This window comes from Lytechinus pictus, chromosome 18, assembly GCF_037042905.1.
Source record: "Lytechinus pictus isolate F3 Inbred chromosome 18, Lp3.0, whole genome shotgun sequence".
Classification (NCBI taxonomy): Eukaryota; Metazoa; Echinodermata; class Echinoidea; order Temnopleuroida; family Toxopneustidae; genus Lytechinus; species Lytechinus pictus.
This window is the reverse complement of record NC_087262.1, coordinates 8,177,018-8,196,452: the sequence shown is the minus strand read 5'-3', so window position 1 is coordinate 8,196,452 and position 19,435 is coordinate 8,177,018. Positions and strand designations below refer to the sequence as shown.

Here is a 19,435-nt window from a genome sequence, read left to right as displayed (position 1 = left end):
ATGAATAGCACCATATGTCTACATAAATAATATGCACCATAAAATTATTGGAAAAGTGTATCCTGTCAAAATCCTTGATTTATATGTATTTTCATTCAAATACCCTAACCACTTTCATCTTCATGAGGCCAATTGATAATGGAACCAGCCAGGAGCCCCAACAACTTGGAAACAGTCGTGTAAATAACAAATACATGTGTAGTAATATTATGATAATGGCAGATCTTTCATATGAAAGTCATAAAACAATACCTTATTTTTTGTTTCTTGTAAGAAACCAAAAATTAAATAATATGTATGAAATATAAATTGTCAGTTATCAGTTTCAACTTAAACGAAAGAGAGACATGTTGAGATATCAACACAATTCCTATTTACCAAAGGACAGGTCGTGACATAAAAATAAGAAAATCTCAGACAATTTTTCATCATCTAAGTTTCCTTTAACATTTAAAACTTTGCCTTTAAAATCTTCAGTAGCAAAACCCCTTTGATCATAGGAGTGGGCTATACATGGATCAAAAATACTTTTTTTGACATTTTAATATGGCAACAGTTTTGATCTATTCCTTGTAATGTATCTCAACATGAAATGACAAATATTTTTTGCCTCGGGTCCGAGAAAAAGTGTGCCAGGCCAAAATCCAAAATGGCTGCCAACCCCCCCCCCCCCCCAATCAAAGTTTTGCCCACATATAATATGTTGGGTTTTTTTTTGGGGGGGGAGCAGGCAATTTGTTTAACCTGAAATGATTACTTAAAAACCATTAATTTTGGAGTTAAAAGGTGATTTTACCTACATTTACACATACAATACCCTTTTCAGCCCAAAATTAGGTTTCTTGTGGTTCTTGGATATTGGACGATACCAGTTCCATAATAGCAAATAATTTCAAATAGCTATTTGCTCTTATTCTTCTACTTTGGTTTTTACGGATATTTGCGAAAAATATATTATTGATAAAAAAAATTGTATTATCCATAGGGGCTATACAGTATACATTGTATTGTACATACTACACTGCATTCATGTATATTCATGCATTGACCATCATGACAAGGTCTGTATATAAACTATAGTGTGATACTAAATGATTTATTGAGAAATTGAAGATACTGTATGTTTTGTCTCAGATTGAAGACATATTTTGTCAATTATGCTCATTCAGGGGGGGGAGGAAAATATCTTTAACAATGGATTAAAGTCACCCCCCCCCCCTATTATGGCACTTACACTGGCTTTCTGATTATGGTAACTTTGCCATCCAATGGTAACTTGCATGGAATCCTGAAAGCCATTGACCAGCATTACCACATGTGGTATACCTGACTCCATAATATAGGATTAGAATACCAGGTAAAAACAAGCTGCCAAATGAAGATGTGGCTGAAAATATGATGTACATGTATGTACGTACACTACATGATGTTTACATGCAATTTATGTTCATCATCGGGTTACATCATGTTCATCAGCTAACAAGCAATCAAATTCACAAGTCACAATCTAATTCTAAACATCAGAAGCTCACTACTACATGCATGCCACTGGTATATATATAAAGTCCTAGTTGTATGCCATGGTGGTCAATGCATGGATATGTATGCAGTGTACAGTATGTACCATATATTGTACACCGTGCCACCCCTATGGATACCGTAAATTACATTTTTTTATTTGATAAGATGTATTTCGCAAATATCCGTCTTAAACTCAATTTAGAGGAATAAAAGCAATATAGCTATATGAAGCTGCTTACTACTGGTCAACTGGTGTCATCTAATATCCAAGAACCACAAGACGATGGAACCTAATTTTGCTTAAAAAAGGGTCTAAAAATTTGCAAATTTAAGTTAAATCACCTCTTAACTTTACAAATAATAGTTTAAAAGAACTAATTTTAGGAAAAACAAATTGCCTGCCCCCCCAAAAAACATGAATAGACACCAAAACCAGATAAAATGACCACCAAGAAAGAAGTTGTGGCCAAAACTGTGATTTGGGGGGATTTTGGCGGCCACTTTAGATTTGGGCCCGGCACACTTTTTTCTCGGACCACCGTGACCAGAGACAAATAATATTGTCATTTCATGTTGAGATAAGGTTAAAGGAATACGAAACAATTGGAGTGCTTCTGGCAGTCTAGCCTGCATTACGCGATTTAATATAGCAGCAGTGCTAACTTTGAAAACTACTATAAAATAATCATTCACAAAAACACCATTCATATAATGACATTATACCACGTTCATTGACTATAAATGACATTTGGACGGTGAATAAAACTTGTCAACTACACCCATGTCCACATTTCATTCACTCTATCCATAAGCTTTCAAAGTAATGATGGCAATTCAACAATTACCCCAACATGGCCTAAGTTTATTGACCTTAAACTGACTTTTGACCTTAGTTTTGTGTCCTGAAACTCACAGGGGATGTTCAGTGATACTTGATTACTCTTATATCCCAAGTTTTATGAACTAGATCCATAAACTTTCAGAGCTAGGATGGTAATTCAACAAATACCCCCCAATACGGCCAAAGTTCATTGGCCTTAAATGACCTTTGACCATGTTCATGTGACCTGAAACTCGCACAGGATATTTGGTGGTACTTGATTAACCTAATGCCCAAGTTTCATGAACTACATTGTAGATCCATAAATTTTCAAAGTTATGATGGTAATTCAACAAATATCCCCAACCTGCCAAAGTTCATTGACCCTAAATGACCTTTGACCTTGGTCATGTGACCTGATACTCAGGCAGGATGTTCAGTAATACTTGATTAACCTTATGTCCAAGTTTCATGAACTAGGTCCATATACTTTTTGAAGTTATGTCATTTCAAAAACTTAACCTTGGGTTAAGATTTGATGTTGACGCCGACGCCATCGGAAAACGGCGCCTATAGTCTCGTTTTCTATGCAGGCGAGACAACAACTGTTGGCACAGTAAAACCAAAAATCACCCATTTATAGCACACTCCTATTGATAAACACAATGTATTGATGATTTTGATGATTATTCTTGTAAAATAACTTTGTAGATGAATAAGTGGATTCCTTTTCTTTCTCATCACAGGAACACGAGTGAAATAATAGATAATTTGAGAATCGCAGACTTCACTGTCAAACTTTCTCGTAATCCTTTGTTATGGAATTATTCTGATAATATCGACCAATTATCTCAATTAATCACTGCATGCCATGGTGAAGATGATCCCTTCTCTTTGTACTCTACATCATACATGTACTATGTAGCTGGAGATTTGTACCAATAAGCCTGATGCTCGTAGTTTTGTTCTCACTTTTCCTCAAACGATATACCTGTTGCTCGAACAAGAAGCGCTTTTTTGAGCGATGCTGGCAGATCCGTAACAAAATGGACGCTATGACGAGGGGCTGTCTGGCCTTCACAATCACGGGTCGTTGAATGTAAACATGCTTTTTTGCTGATATGACTATGAGGTCAAAACACGATCTCAATCCATCATGGCCCCAAAATGCATTATGATTGGGTCGTGACCACGGCCGACATTCTGCTCACTTCCATGACCATGTGTACATGTAGATCTTCTTGGGCTTGGCAACCTGTGGCCGTGTGGGCATTAGTATTTGAACATTTTCTCTGTCTCTGACTCTTCCTTCGACAGGTCAATGCTTTGAGAAACCCAACTCTTGAATCGCATTTCTCACCACCTAGCTGTAGCACTTTCTCATCTTTTTTTTCTCAACGCCATATATGAGCAAGCTCATTTTTCTATCGTGAAACTCTAAGTTATAGATCCAGAATTATTTGTGTCAGATCTGTCTTAACTTAAGCTTTTTTTGGCGAGCATTGCCCTTGCAGTCAATGACTAACGAAATTCATCCATGGCCATACCCTTTCTCATGGTAGTGATATTTAGTATTCAGTACCGTAGGTCTAGTTTTTCTATAATCTTATCCATAGGCTTTACCAATTCTGCGGACTCCGGCTTGGCTGTTTCGGCTCACCGACAGTAGCTGTAGCAACGTTTTCGACCGAACTTTCGCCCGACGACGCCCCGGGCTGCTCTGCTCAGGCGCTGGTACCGTATGACCCACTCACACGTACCTTGTTCATTGCACCGGCTCGAGTCACCGACGAAGATTGGGTTAACGTTAGGATTCCTATCCCTCAACAAATAAGGTCGCTGGCTAATTTCTTGAATCTTGCTCATAATCTTTTCTATTAAATATACAGAATCATATCTTGTTCTCCGGTCCGGTAAAAAGGGGGGAAAAACTCAAAATCAAACTTAGAGCCTTCCAATATTCTCCATGTCCAGGGTCGAATGGCGCCCACTACTGGCTTACAGTGAATAACCCTGATTATCGAAATTGAAAAACCTAGTTTATCGAATCGAAAAACTTAGTTTATCGAATCGAAAAACCTAGTTTATCGAATCGAAAAACCTAGTTTTTCGAATCGAAAAACCTAGTTTATCGAAATTGAAAAACCTAGTTTATCACTTGAAAAACCTAGTTTTTCAAATCGAAAAACCTAGTTTATCGAATCGAAAAACCTAGTTTTTCAATTTCGATAAACTAGGTTTTTCGGCGATAAACTGAGTTTATCGCCTTTATGGGACAAATGGCGTCCTTATGGGACGCCATTTGTCCCATAAAGGCGATAAACCTAGTTTATCGAATTGAAAAACCTAGTTTATCGAAATTGAAAAACCTAGTTTATCAGATTTGAAAAACTTAGTTTATCGGCGATAAACTAGGTTTTTCAAGTGATAAACTAGGTTTTTCAATTTCGATAAACTAGGTTTTTCAATTCGATAAACTAGGTTTTTCAATTCGAAAAACTTAGTTTATCACTTGAAAAACTTAGTTTATCAAATAACTCTGTTTATCAAATGAAAAACTGAGTTTATCGCTTGAAAAACTAAGTTTATCGAGAAAAACTAAGTTTTTCACTTGAAAAACCTAGTTTTTCATTGAAAAACCTAGTTTTTCATTGAAAAACTTAGTTTATCAGTGAAAAACTTAGTTTTTCGACGATAAACTTAGTTTTTCAATTGAAAAACTAAGTTTATCAAGAAAAACCTAGTTTTTCAATCGAAAAACTAAGTTTTTCGGCGATAAACTTAGTTTTTCTTGATAATCTTAGTTTTTCAAGTGATAAACTTAGTTTATCGGCGAAAAACTAAGTTTATCGGCGAAAAACTTAGTTTTTCAATTGAAAAACTAGGTTTTTCGATTGATAAACTAGGTTTTTCGGCGATAAACTGAGTTTATCGCCTTTATGAAACAAATGGCGCGCCATATACGGTGGCCAAACAGCGAAAACAACCGTTGTATTATTATTTTTTTATACCTGCTACGTATAGGTGGTTTGAATATAAACGAATAAAACGGCTGTTTTCGACTTGCCGTACGGCTGCCGTAGACATGGTAGAGAAAATGTGACTGCAGCAGTAACTGCATGGTGTTGCGAAAAGTGGATTAGGGCATTTTAGCAATCACTTTGCAGACGCTTTCTTTAACGCTAAAAATCTTTTATCAAAGCAGCCTCAATTGTCGAAATTCGGTTAATCAAAACAGCAGTGTCGTCCTGGACGCTGGACAAGCGACATATTTGCACATATTTAGTTCGAATCTAAAGACGATGTGATGTCCCGGTCCACCAGGCTTTCGACAATGACCTCTAATCTGTCCGTTGTCATATGACAGGCATTTTCAATACATTCTGAACGTTGTAGAAGGCGTCTTCGAAGTGGATGCTTGGTATGCTTGTTAATGGAAACTAGTTCGCGATGAGAATATGCACTCACAGTGGTACCGCCCATTCGTTTGCCGCTCCCATTGGTACAAAGAGGGTGAACATCCGATGACTGGCACCCACCCGTGACGACAGACGCGATAAGAACAGTTGGTAAAACGCCCAGTTAATCCAAGGAATCGCTCTTTGAAAATAGTCACTACAAGAAATAAATGACATACCATTATGATATACATAAAAAAATGAAGAAAATATTGAAATATTTTATAATTTTTACTTTTCCATCTTAGTTACATTCACGAAGATTATTAATATATATATAACAAACTGATTCAGATCATGTTAGAATACGGAGAAGAGCAACGACAGATTTTCATACCGTCAGTACATCAAATCCAATGCATAAAAAGTAAATCTCTTCGATGTCAACTATGGCGTGGTCAGTGGCGGACCGTGACCCGGAGGAGACAAAGCATTGGGGGGCACAGCATTGTTCCCCCCCCCCCCAATGCTTTGTCTCCTCCGGGTCACGGTCCGCTACTGGGCGTGGTAATACTTACCTAATCCAGTACAAGGATTGGAAGAGATGATTTGCGACGAGTGAGTTCCAGAACCAAGATGGCGTAGGGGGCGCTGTAGCGGGTCCGTCTGTTCGTAATGCACAATACATCACAACGTGGTCCGTGTTCGGTACCCAGAAGAACTGTACGTGATCTCCCGATTGGAGATAATCGTCCATCTTGGACACCATCTTGCAACAAAAAGGATGAGAATGAATGGTAAAAAAATGGAAATCAAAGGAGAGAAGTGTTTTCAAAAATATAGATGTTCTATTCCAGATATTACTTCTGATTTCGTCTGAATTATCAAAGGCATAAGTTAACGTAATTTAAACAAAACAACAAAGGAGAGATGAAATATGTACATGGATGCCTTTCTATCAACCTAAAAACTCTGAAACGTACACACAAAAAAATGCTTTTGTTACGTTATAATCGAAGATTTTGTGTAATTTTTATCGAACCGATAATAACAGAACACATAAGTGTATGTAATGAAATTAAGATGGTGTATCTGGTCACTTTATATTTCTCTTTTTTAAAGCACTTGATAATGATAATCAGACGCGATTTTTTCTGGGCTTCATTTTTGTAACATATCACAGACACAGGTGATAAGTAGGACTCGCAGCAAGATTTTTTAAAAGTTAAATCAATGATAGTTGTACCACTGGCAGGTCAACTAATTTGTCCTTTGATGGTTCTACGTCCGGACACGTGACGATGTTGAGTTTTCGCACAATTCAGAACGCTTTCAAGACTGAATCTAAAAAAATATATTGTAAAAGGCCCTTCATGAAAAAGATAATCCAACATATTTTTTTCGAAAATTGGTGAATCAAAACAAGTTTCGTCCGGACTATGGACAAACGACATATTTTAATCTTTCGTCAGCTCCGAAATTTAGTATGAAACTGCTGTTCCGGATCACCAAATGTCGACAAAGACCTAAAAACTGTCGAACACCATTCGATTTGCATTTTCAATACATTTAAACCCTGCTGTGATCTTGAATTCGTTCTGCGAAAACTCCGTAATGATACTGGCCCGTCTTGTTTAGTCCAGTTTAACTAAACATGGCCTAACTCTGCACTAAAATTATGGTATGCGAAAAATTGGGAAAAAATATGTTTACACTGTATGCTTCTTGTGCTTTTCCCTGATTCTTTAATAGTGAAAAAAATATATATTTCGTGGATCATTCCTAGACAATTAGTAATGGTGTAAGTGTCAAATGTGCTGATAATTTGAGACTCTACTGTATAGAGATTAAAGTCACAATTGGCTGTCCATAGTTAATTCACAACTTTAGACCAGAGTTCAAATTAAAACCAACTTCAGACCATTGTGTTCATTATTTTTCTTTTAGGCTTCAGTCACGCAGCCGATGGCTTTATTATACAGTTGGGTTAGTAGCACATGCCATGGGCTAAAGCCGTAAGTACGTGTTCTGAAGTCGGGTTAAACTTAGACCATGGTCTAACTCTGTGCTAGAATTAATTAGAACAGCCAAAAACATTTTGCTTACATTGTATGTTTCTTAATATGTTCACTATGCTTTATCCTAGTTCTATCTTATTTACCCTTCTTAGACAGTTAAGATCAATTTGAGAGGCAATTGAGCCGACACATTGAACCTATTCCCTTAGAGACTTATGCTGCAATTGGCTATATCCATAGTTTAACCACAACCCCAGCTCCGAAATTTAGTATGAAACTGCTGTTCCGGATCACTAAATGTCAACAAAGACCTAAAAACTGTCGAACACCATTCGATTTGCATTTTCAATACATTTAAACCCTGCTGTGATCTTGAATTCGTTCTGCGAAAACTCCGTAATGATACTGGCCCGTCTTGTTTAGTCCAGTTTAACTAAACATGGCCTAACTCTGCACTAAAATTATGGTATGCGAAAAATGGGGAAAAAATATGTTTACACTGTATGCTTCTTGTGTTTAATGTGCTTTTCCCTGATTCTTTAATAGTGAAAAAAAATTCGTGGATCATTCCTAGACAATTAGTAATGGTGTAAGTGCCAAATGTGCTGATAATTTGAGACTCTACTGTATAGAGATTAAAGTCACAATTGGCTGTCCATAGTTAATTCACAACTTTAGACCAGAGTTCAAATTAAAACCAACTTCAGACCATTGTGTTCATTATTTTTCTTCTAGGCTTCAGTCACGCAGCCGATGGCTTTATTATGCAGTTGGGTTAGTAGCACATGCCATGGGCTAAAGCCGTAAGTCCGTGTTCTGAAGTCAGGTTAAACCTAGACCATGGTTTAACTCTGTGCTAGAATTAATTAGAACAGCCAAAAACGTCAAAATTTTGCTTACATTGTATGTTTCTTAATATGTTCACTATGCTTTATCCTAGTTATATCTTATTTACCCTTCTTAGACAGTTAAGATCAATTTGAGAGGCAATTGAGCCGACACATTGAACCTATTCCATTAGAGACTTATGCTGCAATTGGCTATATCCATAGTTAAACCACACCCCCCCCCCCCGGGGGGGGGGGGGGTCCTCGACCCAAAAAGTAGTAGGTATGTGCCGCGGGCGAGACAAAAAACGGGGGCCTTGGAGCAGGCTTGTTGTAAAAAGAAGGGTCCTCAGAACGGGCTTCGGAACTACTAATGTTTGTGAAAAATGGGATCCTTGGAACGGGTCGCCTGCGTGTGAGTGCGTATGCGTCCCTATGGAACGTGCATGCAGCTAGCCCGGCTGCAAGAACGCCGGGTGCGCTACCGCAGAGGCGATGGTCGGACAGCGCTCTGCGGCCGCTTTCCACCAAAATTGCGGCTCATTGTACCAGATCAATCATGTCAATGCGACCGGAACGGCGTAACGGAAAATATGCGAAGCTTTGGAGCGGATTTAATTCTTTTTTTTTCTCGATAAGAAGAAAATGCTATGCTTGGAGCGGCTTTCTTGTTCTTTTTCTCAATAAGAAAAAAATGCTATGCATTGGAACGGAAATTTGAGTGTAAAAATGGGGGTCCCCTCCGCGACATACCCACTATGCGTTATATTCTGAGCCCCCCCCCCCGGACCACAACTTTAGGCCAACGTTTAATTAAAACCCGACTTCGGAATACGGGCCACACAGTTTGGTCACAATGTCGTCAAATTTGCTGTTCTTCCAGGAATACTTAGCTCCATGGTCGTGCCACAGTTTGCGACCATCTGCGTTAGGTTGGTTACAGTATACATGTTGCTGAAGATCGCAAGGCACGCATATTGGAACAATGCCCATTATTAAAGGACAAGTCCACCCCCACAAAAACTTGATTTGAATAAAAAGAGAAAAATTCAACAAGCATAACACTGAAAATTTCATCAAAATCGGATGTAAAATAAGAAAGTTATGGCATTTTAAAGTTTCGCTTCATTTCACAAAACGTTATATGCACATCTCGGTCGGTATGCAAATGAGGAACTGATGACATCACTCACTCACTATTTCTTTTGTATTTTATTATATGAAATATGAAATATTATTATTTTCTCGTCATTGTCATGTGAAATGAAGTTTCATTCCTCCTTGAACGCGTGGAATTCCATTATTTTAACATTTTGTGCTTCAGGCAAGGAGGTCCTAATCGTCAAATTCGTAAAATTGAAATATTGTATAATTCAAACAATAAAAAACAAAATAAATAGTGAGTGAGTGACATCATCGACTCTCTCATTTGGATGTAACTGGCTCGTTCATATAACTATTTTGTTAAAAATAAGCGAAAATTTGAAATGTCATAACTTTCTTATTTTACATCCGGTTTTGATGAAATTTTCAGCATTGAGCTTGTCTGATTTTTCTCTATTGATTCAAATCAACACTTTTCTGAGGTGGACTTACTTGACCTTTAAGAGCCCCTTAACCACTCACCTCATCAAATCGTATCGGCGTTGTCGTCTCGTGAAGGTTGAACGCCTTTTCGCACTGGATAGTGGCTGATAAGATGACACCGAGGGCCCCAAGTCCGCAGCACGCAGCACTGAATAGCTCAGGCTTCTCATCCTTGGAGCAGCGAATTATCTCTCCAGATGACGTCATGATCTTCATATCTATTATCTTTATATCAGGTTTGCAATTCACATTCATATTTAAATACTTAAAATGTAAAATAGCACATTGTAAGACGTGTTTGGGTACTTTAATAATATACACTGCATCACAGCAAATAACACGAATTCGAGATTTATCATAAATTTAGCACAAAAATACCTTAATCACATAAAATGGTCAAGAAATAACAATGTTCTGCTTATTTTGAATAATGCTTGAAGTTCACTTTATTATATATAAGCAAGCGTTTAAGCTACAGGATAGCTGCCGGACTTATTAAACACTCCGTTTTGTCGACGATTATCGACGATTATCCAGGCATGAAGTCTTTATTAACTTTGCGATAGCTACGGTAGGGAATCTGTGAAAACACATTTGTTTAATTAAATTATTGGAATGCAAACATTTCACTGTTTTCAAAGAGAAAGAAATTTAAAGGGTTCCATGACATTTGCTCAGGCGACAATTGCTCCGCTGCAAATTCCTCACATTTAATAAAATGACCAAACTCAACCCTGTATTTAACACTATACCCTATCATAATCCTGACATAAAACCCTATTTCAACCATAACCCTAACCCTATATCTTAGACGAAATAAAGCCCGGAGCAATTGTCGCCGGAGCAAATGTCGTGTTACACTCTTAAGATAAGCTAATTTTCTTACGTAAGAGGCCATTATCCCAAAATGTAGACCTGAGCCGTGTGTGCATGTAGAGATCGCTCCACCGAGAGACTGGTCCGAAATAACTGATAACCTGCATGAATAGACATTTGTTACTATAAGGGAGGTCCGCGTTAACAAAATTTGATTTTTGTTGTATTTGTGACCCTCCAACCCAATGGGTAGTTTTTGCAATTGCAACGGGGACGGACGTTAAACACAGCAAATGTATTGAAGATGTCCGCCAAATGAAGAACTGGAAGGTAGGCATATTTGTGAAGCCGAACAGCGATTTCGTTCTAGGTCTTCGAGCTGACGAAAAATGCTAAATTTGTCGTTTGTGCAGAGTCTAGCTCCAGAACAAAACTGCTGTTGTTATATACCATTTTTCGATAGTGCTTTGTCATAAAGGGTCTTTGACATCACATTATCTATGTCCTTGACTCCGTCGTGCGTCGGGGACTGGAAGCGAAAACTCCCCAATACCCAGTAAGACGACCAAAGTAAATTTGGAGAATTGTTTTTATCAAGGTTGGAACTATTTGCAAGCCTTGAAATGATAAGAAACTTGTCAAAATTGATAAGCAATAAACCAAAGTACTTGCTTCAATCTGGGAGAAAATTCAGTGAGAGCTTTAGAAGGAGTAAAACAATGGATGAAGTGTTGGGTTTCCTGAAACATCAGTTGAGCACCATATACAATCTAGGTAAAACTTCTAAATATCCCAAACAGTCGGTAAAATTAGTGTGAACGAAATTCTTGTACCTCGATCATTATTTGATATTACAACTTCAAACTTTGACAGCGACATGCAAAATAAATCTTTAAGATAATTTCCATCAATTCATTATTTGAAGACGAAATTACAATCCTACATGTAGCTTTTTACAGAAAACCTAGTCTGTAAATTCTTGTTAGTTTTGAGGAGAAGGGTCTTTGAGTTCCCCATTTCAAAGAGAGCAAGACCTCTGAAAGACTACTGTAAGACCATGAAACTTGCTTGATCTTTCAAGTGTCTTTCAACGAACATTCAAAGATCTCCGAGGTCTTTAACGATTCCTGATGAATATTTCAGTATTGTCTTCGTGGTCCTCATGATTCCAAAAACTTTTTTAAATGGTTCAAAACAATCTTTCAGCGATCTTTCAAGAAAATGTTTTTTGTGGTCTTTCAGTAGTCTTTCAAGGATCTTGATTGAACTTTCAATGTTCTTGTAAGTCTTTCCATGATCTTTCGACAGTCTCTCAAGATTTTTGCGGAGATCACTGAAAGAACCGTGACAGATTATTGAAAGACAAGGAAAAGCCCATGGAAAGAATTATGAAAGATCACTTGATGCACAAAAATATCTCTAACAGACCATTGAAATATTTATTAGTCTATAGGACTAGTCGAAGTCAAGTAAGGCAAGAAGTATCAATCATTCTTTTAGATTTCTTTTGGAGCCATTCCACAGAAATGCCAAATTTCAGTGATCTTGGAGACTGATGTAGCACCTTGCCAATTATTGGTCTTTCAAAGATACTTTAAAGGTCTCCCCTCTGTGGAATGGGGACCTTAATATTATAAACAATCGACCAAGGAAAAACAAAAATCATATATTAGCATGCAGACACTTCCGATATGTATTTGACTTGAAGAACTTCTGTGCCAGGAAGCATGGGTTTTTGTAACAAGTGTAGGGCATGAAATTGAATTATTTTTTTGTTTGTTCATTATTTCATTTGTTTTATTTACTTACTATTATTATTGTTGGCAAAAATAAGCTGCTGAAAACTGCTTATCTAATAAAAGAGAGCCAATGGAGTAAATTAGAAAGTCAAAAAGGGGCCCAAGCTTTCGATCCTAGCAGAATCTTCGTCGGAGGCAATTTGCCTCCGACGAAGATTCTGCTAGGATCGAAAGCTTAGGCCCCTTTTTGACTTTCTATTATTATTGTTATCACATCTATCTTCTCGCTTTTATTTCTGCTAGATAACACTAAATAGTGAAAAATCATACTTCTACTAAAAGATTCAACACAACTCTGAATTAATGATCTACTTACACAGACAAAGCAAGGCCTTGTTTTGGTAAGACATCTTCGCATAGACGGGTGAGCTTTATCCCAGCCTCCACACATATTGTCAAATTTTGAGAATCTACCTGAAATAAATTTAAAAAAGAACTACATATAAACAAAGAACGCATATGAAATAACGGTCATCTATTCTGTTTTTATTTCACATTATGAAGAATTTTAGGAGGATGATCAATGACATGGGGTCCCACAAAACAGGAGAAACATTTGAAACAATTGGAGAAGGAAAAATGAATATCGTAAGATAAATGATTCCAATTTGGAATCCAGCATATCAAATCGTTGTTCTGTTGGTCATAAAGGTGGAATATTTTTTTTCACCAAATTTTCACAGCGTAATTATTAAAAAATGATTTGAATATGGCATTTATGGTGCATAATAACCACTTTACTTTATTATTCTGCCTTTTACACACGTTTGACAGTGATATTTACAAGTTTATGTCCTAAGCGATGGATGTCATGAGCATAGAACACCAATGACGACAATATACAGTAAATTAAAGGATCATGATATATTTATTTTCAATCTCTCTCAGTTTTCCAGATGACTTCTTTTTTGTGATTTCATGGACAAATTTGCATCAAACTTGAGTCATTGTTCTTACTCAGTCACTAGTAACGGGTATGTCCACCCCTGGCACGAACCAGCGCATGCAGACGTCGTGGCATGCTGTCCACTATAGCTTGTTGATGACGTCAACAGGCATAGCGTCCCATTCTTCCCTCAGAGCATCTGCCAACTCCTGCAGATTTTGAGGAATGACCTCTCTGTCGTTGATGGCTCGGCCTAGGGCATCCCATGCATGCTCCATGGGGTCCATATCCGGCGAACAAGCTGGCCATGGCAACTGTACGACGCCCTCTGCCTCCAGGAATTCCCTTACTGCAGCGGCCCTGTGCGGTCTAGCGTTGTCATCCTGCAGTCGGAAATTGTGCCCATACACTCGTCTTGCATAGGGAAGACAGTGGAACTCCAAGATATCCCTGTAGGCGGCGGCGTTGACGTTTTCGTCCGGAACCACCAGTGGCGTTTTCCCTCCATAATGGATGCCGGCCCATATCATCACTGAGCCGCCTCCGCCTTGAGTCGTCTCGTGGATACATTCATCGCGAAGGTTTTCCCCGGCTAATCGACGAACTCGTAGTCTCCCATCCTTTCAGTCAAGGATGAACCGGCTCTCGTCCGTGAAGACCACATGTTGCCAATGTCCTGGATGAAGCCTTCTGTGCTCCCTAGCCAAATGAAGACGAGCAACTCTGTGGCGAACAGACAGGCGTGGACATTTGGTCAACCGTCGTGCTTGGTAACCATGTTGGAGCAATCTGCGATTATCTGCGACCGGGAAACGTTGATCCCATGATATCTCCTCTACAAGCGACGAAGACGGCTCATGGGCAATTTCCGGTTTCTGCGGCTGAAATTCAACAATTGGCGATCATCTCGTCTTGTGGTCAATCTGGGACGTCCTGGAGATTTCCGTGGCCGCACATTCCCCGCCTCACGTTGACGTTTCAGGATCTTAGAGACTGCACTCTGTGATATCCCTAGGACTTCTGCGATATCAGTCTGCTTGTAGCCCTCTTGTCGCAGTGCTACCACTCTCTCGCGTGTTGCTGTTGCCGTTGGACCAGGCATAGTCCAGGGAACGTCTCTACCGATTTTTATTTCAAACGGTACAAGGAACTCGAAAAAATGCAACCTTCTTATACACAGTGCTAAATCAGGGAAAGGGACAGAATATCATATGCATAGGCTTTTATAGTCTACAACAAAAGAATATATTACGTAATCAAAATTTATCATGCTATAATGTCACCTGTGTAATGGGGAAACATTATGTGAATACTCAATTACCATTTTGTCTACGCGTAGCCTTTCAAATACCAACAAAACTGTCGATTTTTATTCAAAAATATTTTATTCCACCTTTATGACCAACAGTGTATATTCCATTTTAATGATAGTTATCACATTCATAAGTTAAATGAACTAAATCAGAAATTCGTTTTCCCAAATTAATCATAGCCCGTTTGAGGAAGTAAATGTAAAGGAAATAATTATTATACAAACTTTATTTTGTTGATATAAATTAAAGTTTGTCTATACATATTTTTTTATATAATAAAGAAATGAACTGAAACTGATCTTGCGGAAGTATTAGTTATTTCACTTTCCTGCATGAATATTAATCGATTTCAATGAATCTCATACCCCTAAAGATTATTACAACAGTTATATTATTGCAAGACTTTTATTTAATATCATATCATTGAAGTATGATTAATGGCAATTTTGGAAAGTCTGTTTTAATGAACCAATTACAAGCGCCATATGCATTTCTTAAATCATGTTTTTCATTTATAAACAAAACAAAAAATAACCGAAAATCTCTGAGATTGAATAATAGTATTTTTTCCTTTCCTCCTTTTTCAAAATGAATATATAAGATTGAATCATAACATGTTTGCCGCTCCGATGTTGACTTATTTGAAATAAATAACGTTCAGATCTAGATTTAGTATTTAACCGTTTTTAAGAAGTTCCATCCATTTATTGTATAACCAGACAAAATAGATGTTTATTTTCTGCAAAAAAGTATAATGTGTAAACTTTTACTTAAACATGTTGTCAATCGCTAATACAAATTTAAAAAATGAAAAAAAAAGTAAATGGCCTAGCAAACAGCCGTAAGGTACTCCGATAAATATTTTCTAATCTAAGAAGAGACATCAATATAAGTTTATCATTTTCTGTCACAATTTTTCAAACCAATGCAGTAAAGGGTTCTCATATGTTTACACCATAGTCATGATAGTGATGTTATAATAAAATTTGAATGAACAGCTCATTGAACATGTTCAAAAGCCTTTTGAAAACCTAACAATATACATATTCGGAGATTTCAGAGGCCTTTGCAATTCTGGAAGTGAACTAAAGCAATGTCGTGTAAGAGGTGAAGTCCTGGCGAGTCCAACAATTGTTCTGTGCAACAAAATTGCACAGGATAATATGAGGTGGTTATAAGCCAAAGGTTTAACTATCTTTGACAACGGTTATATAGATAGTTGTCTAGAATATGGAAATTTCAAAATGTAAGTTAACTACTTTTCTTTTAATTGGGAATGTCTTTAAATATTCGAAAAGAGATGTTCAATGAAAAGTTACAAATACATAAAAATGGGGTTATTTTTTAAACAAAACATATGCATTCCTTTTCTTCTGAAAAACAATTGTATTTAAGGTTTAAAATCCAAGGGGGTTGTTTGAATTTAGTTTGAAGAAAAAGTTAGGAATTTAACATATTTGTAGTTTATTTTTCTGTAAAAAAGGCTAACGTGGACGAGTTCCTTCCAACAACAAAAAAACCATGAGCCATTAGGCATGCCGATGAAATAAGCTATAAAAAAAACCAATACACTGTTCATTGTAAATCACTAGACTAGATTTGAAATAAATTTCACGTTGTACTTTGACCAGAGTACTAAATATAGAATAATTTAAAAGCCCTATAATTCAAATCTTTTCACATCATGAGATTAAGATTTTTTTATGAAAAAAATATCCACATACATGTAATAAAGCTGGATATACCCTCAAATTCATACGAAGGTCACAGTATGTATTTAATAAATAACACAACATTGTTTACAAAATATCATATTTTTCATATATTTTTGTGTGTGAGAGTACGTGTGAGGTTTGCATGTGTGAAATCATGCACTGTTAGAAAAACCCTGATTTTACAGAAAAAAAGAAGATTTTGCAGAAAGCAATAACAGAATCATTCTGTAAATTCATAAAACAGGAATTTTTTGCAATTTAACAGAACAGGTCTCTTTAAAAAGGGGAAAGGGGTGTTTTATTTAAATTGGTAAGGTTCCATACACCAAATACCGATTTCCTGTAATTTTACATGATATAATGTAAGATTACGCAATCTGGTAAGATTACAGGTGTTCTGGAGATTCTGCTGCAGGAGCTTTTTTAATTTTAAGAATAAATTTTCGAACAGTGTGTAATGAAATGTTTTATTTTTAATGTTACATTACTTTGCTTTTATTAATTTTGAAATCGATACCACAACGAAATCAACTTACATTGATAACTTTGTCGAATTCCTGTAAGTCGATCATGTATCCATCGGTACAAGCTAGACGATTCATAGAATGACCGCTTCCAATTACCTTCACCCGGCGGTTTGCTAACTTGGCTTTTATCAAAATCTGAGGGGGGAAATGCAGGAATACGTTAATAATTCAGTTACATGTTATTGGCATAATTTACAACAATATGGCTTTGGAAGAATCCAACCGTTCTGACGGATGGTTTTAGGGGATTCTTCAATGGCGCCACGGTGAATCGGTCCTATTTTGTTCCCTTATTTTCATAAACAATATATAGATGACATATCATATATCATATATAGTCAGTGGCGGACCGTGACCCGGAGGAGACAAAGCATTGGGGGGGGGGGCACAGCATTGTTCACAAACAATACAGTGCCCCCCCCCCCAATGCTTTGTCTCCTCCGGGTCACGGTCCGCTACTGTATATAGTATTATTATCATCAATTAGATATTGCTTTCTTTACTGTATAAAATATGGTGGGAGATTTATTAGAATTAAGATACATTTAGCAATGGTAACATTATATAAAAATAACAAAAAGTGTCAGTCATGCAAGGCCTTTCTTAAAACAAAACCTGCATAATGATATTGAATAAATTACAGGAGACATCAGTGGGATATTTTGATAGGGTGCAAGAGGATAAAAAGACGATGTCATTTTGAAAAAAAAATTAGGCTTATTACAGAAGTAAGCAACCCAGACGTCTCTTTATCATTTTATCATAACTCTTTTTCTTCTTTTTTGCTCCCTCCTTTCTTCCCAACATTCTTTTTAATGTACTCGCTATCCAAAGAATCGCGAGGGGGTGCTTGCCCTCCACTTCAGTATGCCACCCCGAATTGAAATTGTTTGATCATGGAGATACTCCATCATGTTTTTTTTCACTACATATGTATAATTAATTTTGTTTGCAACGGATACAAATATTTATGTTTTATATATGGTATACAATTTGTTTTTGTTTGATGGAAGTGAAATAAATGAATTTGAATTTGAATTTGAATTGAATGTCCATGATTCAACAATACGATCTCAGGTTCTATATTAAGAATATGTGAACACGCTTTGCATATGGTATATGCAACACTTCATTGATAAAGAAAACGGTATTTAGACGGTTTGATCAAACTTTTTTTCCTAATTAAACTCTCCTAATCAATAGACATCAGACAATATGAATAAACTATCTTTTCCATTACCTCTCTAAGTTCTTCTGTTGAGGAAGGTTTGAAAAAGAGCTCCGGTGTGCAGCTATCAATACCATTCCAAGTGGTAAACCTGCAGTTGTCCATTTCTACAGACCCTCTTAAGCATGACCTCTTAAGCTCTCTCACGTCCCTGCTCTAACGTAGCAGATTCTGAATTTGCAGTGGCGTCGTCTGACTTCATGCATTTAGGCCTTCCTGTTTTGAATGGCAGCAGCCATGCATGTGTTCAAGTACAATATATATTCATATTGTCAAAACATCTACTTTTTTACAGCGTCTACAAATAATTGTATTCGGGAACTAAAATGCGTATGAATATGATGTGTATATTTTAGTGTTCAAAGCCCCTGCTCATGTTCAAAGTTCAAAGTTTATTTCATGTTGTACAGTATTGATACAAATTTTCAATACAAGTATTTATACAGCGTAGACGTTAAGTAAAAAGAAAATAATAATAAAACTAGATTTTAATTCGTCATGCGGACGAATTAGGTGGTCTGTCGTAGAAAGATAAATACTAGTAGATAAACATGCATAATTATTTAAACAAATGAGTAGATATAAGATTGAAAGATAAATAGACAGTAAGATAGACATACATATTTAAACAGATACACATAAGAAGGATTGATAAACATACATAATAATTGAAACACATAAATATATTTTAAATTGAAAGATAAATGGATCGATAGACAGATAGACAAATTCAAACAGATAGATATACGAACGATAGATAGATAGATAGATAGATAGATAGATAGAACATAGCTAGAGAAAATAGATAGATAGAGAGACAGACAGACAGACATACAAATAGAGAGATAGATAGAAAGAAAGATAGATAGATGAATATATCATGTAGGTAGATAGATAGATAAATATAGACAGATAGAAATATAGATAGACAGACAGATATATAGATAGAGAGAGAGAGAGAGAAAGAGTGAGATACAGAC

At 36.7% G+C, this 19,435-nt stretch overlaps 1 protein-coding gene across 1 annotated transcript; it reads right to left on the bottom strand.

Moving 5' to 3' along the window:
* Positions 1 to 4,841: 4,841 nt before the first annotated feature.
* Positions 4,842 to 18,824, bottom strand: LOC129281596 (L-gulonolactone oxidase-like). Its single transcript, XM_054917518.2, has 7 exons — positions 18,468 to 18,824; positions 17,237 to 17,362; positions 13,103 to 13,200; positions 11,058 to 11,148; positions 10,211 to 10,396; positions 6,318 to 6,508; positions 4,842 to 5,956 (listed from the first exon to the last, which is right to left on the bottom strand). The coding sequence occupies exons 1-7, from the start codon at positions 18,558 to 18,560 to the stop codon at positions 5,806 to 5,808; spliced, it is 936 nt and encodes a 311-aa protein (XP_054773493.2). The 5' UTR covers positions 18,561 to 18,824; the 3' UTR covers positions 4,842 to 5,805.
* Positions 18,825 to 19,435: the final 611 nt, after the last annotated feature.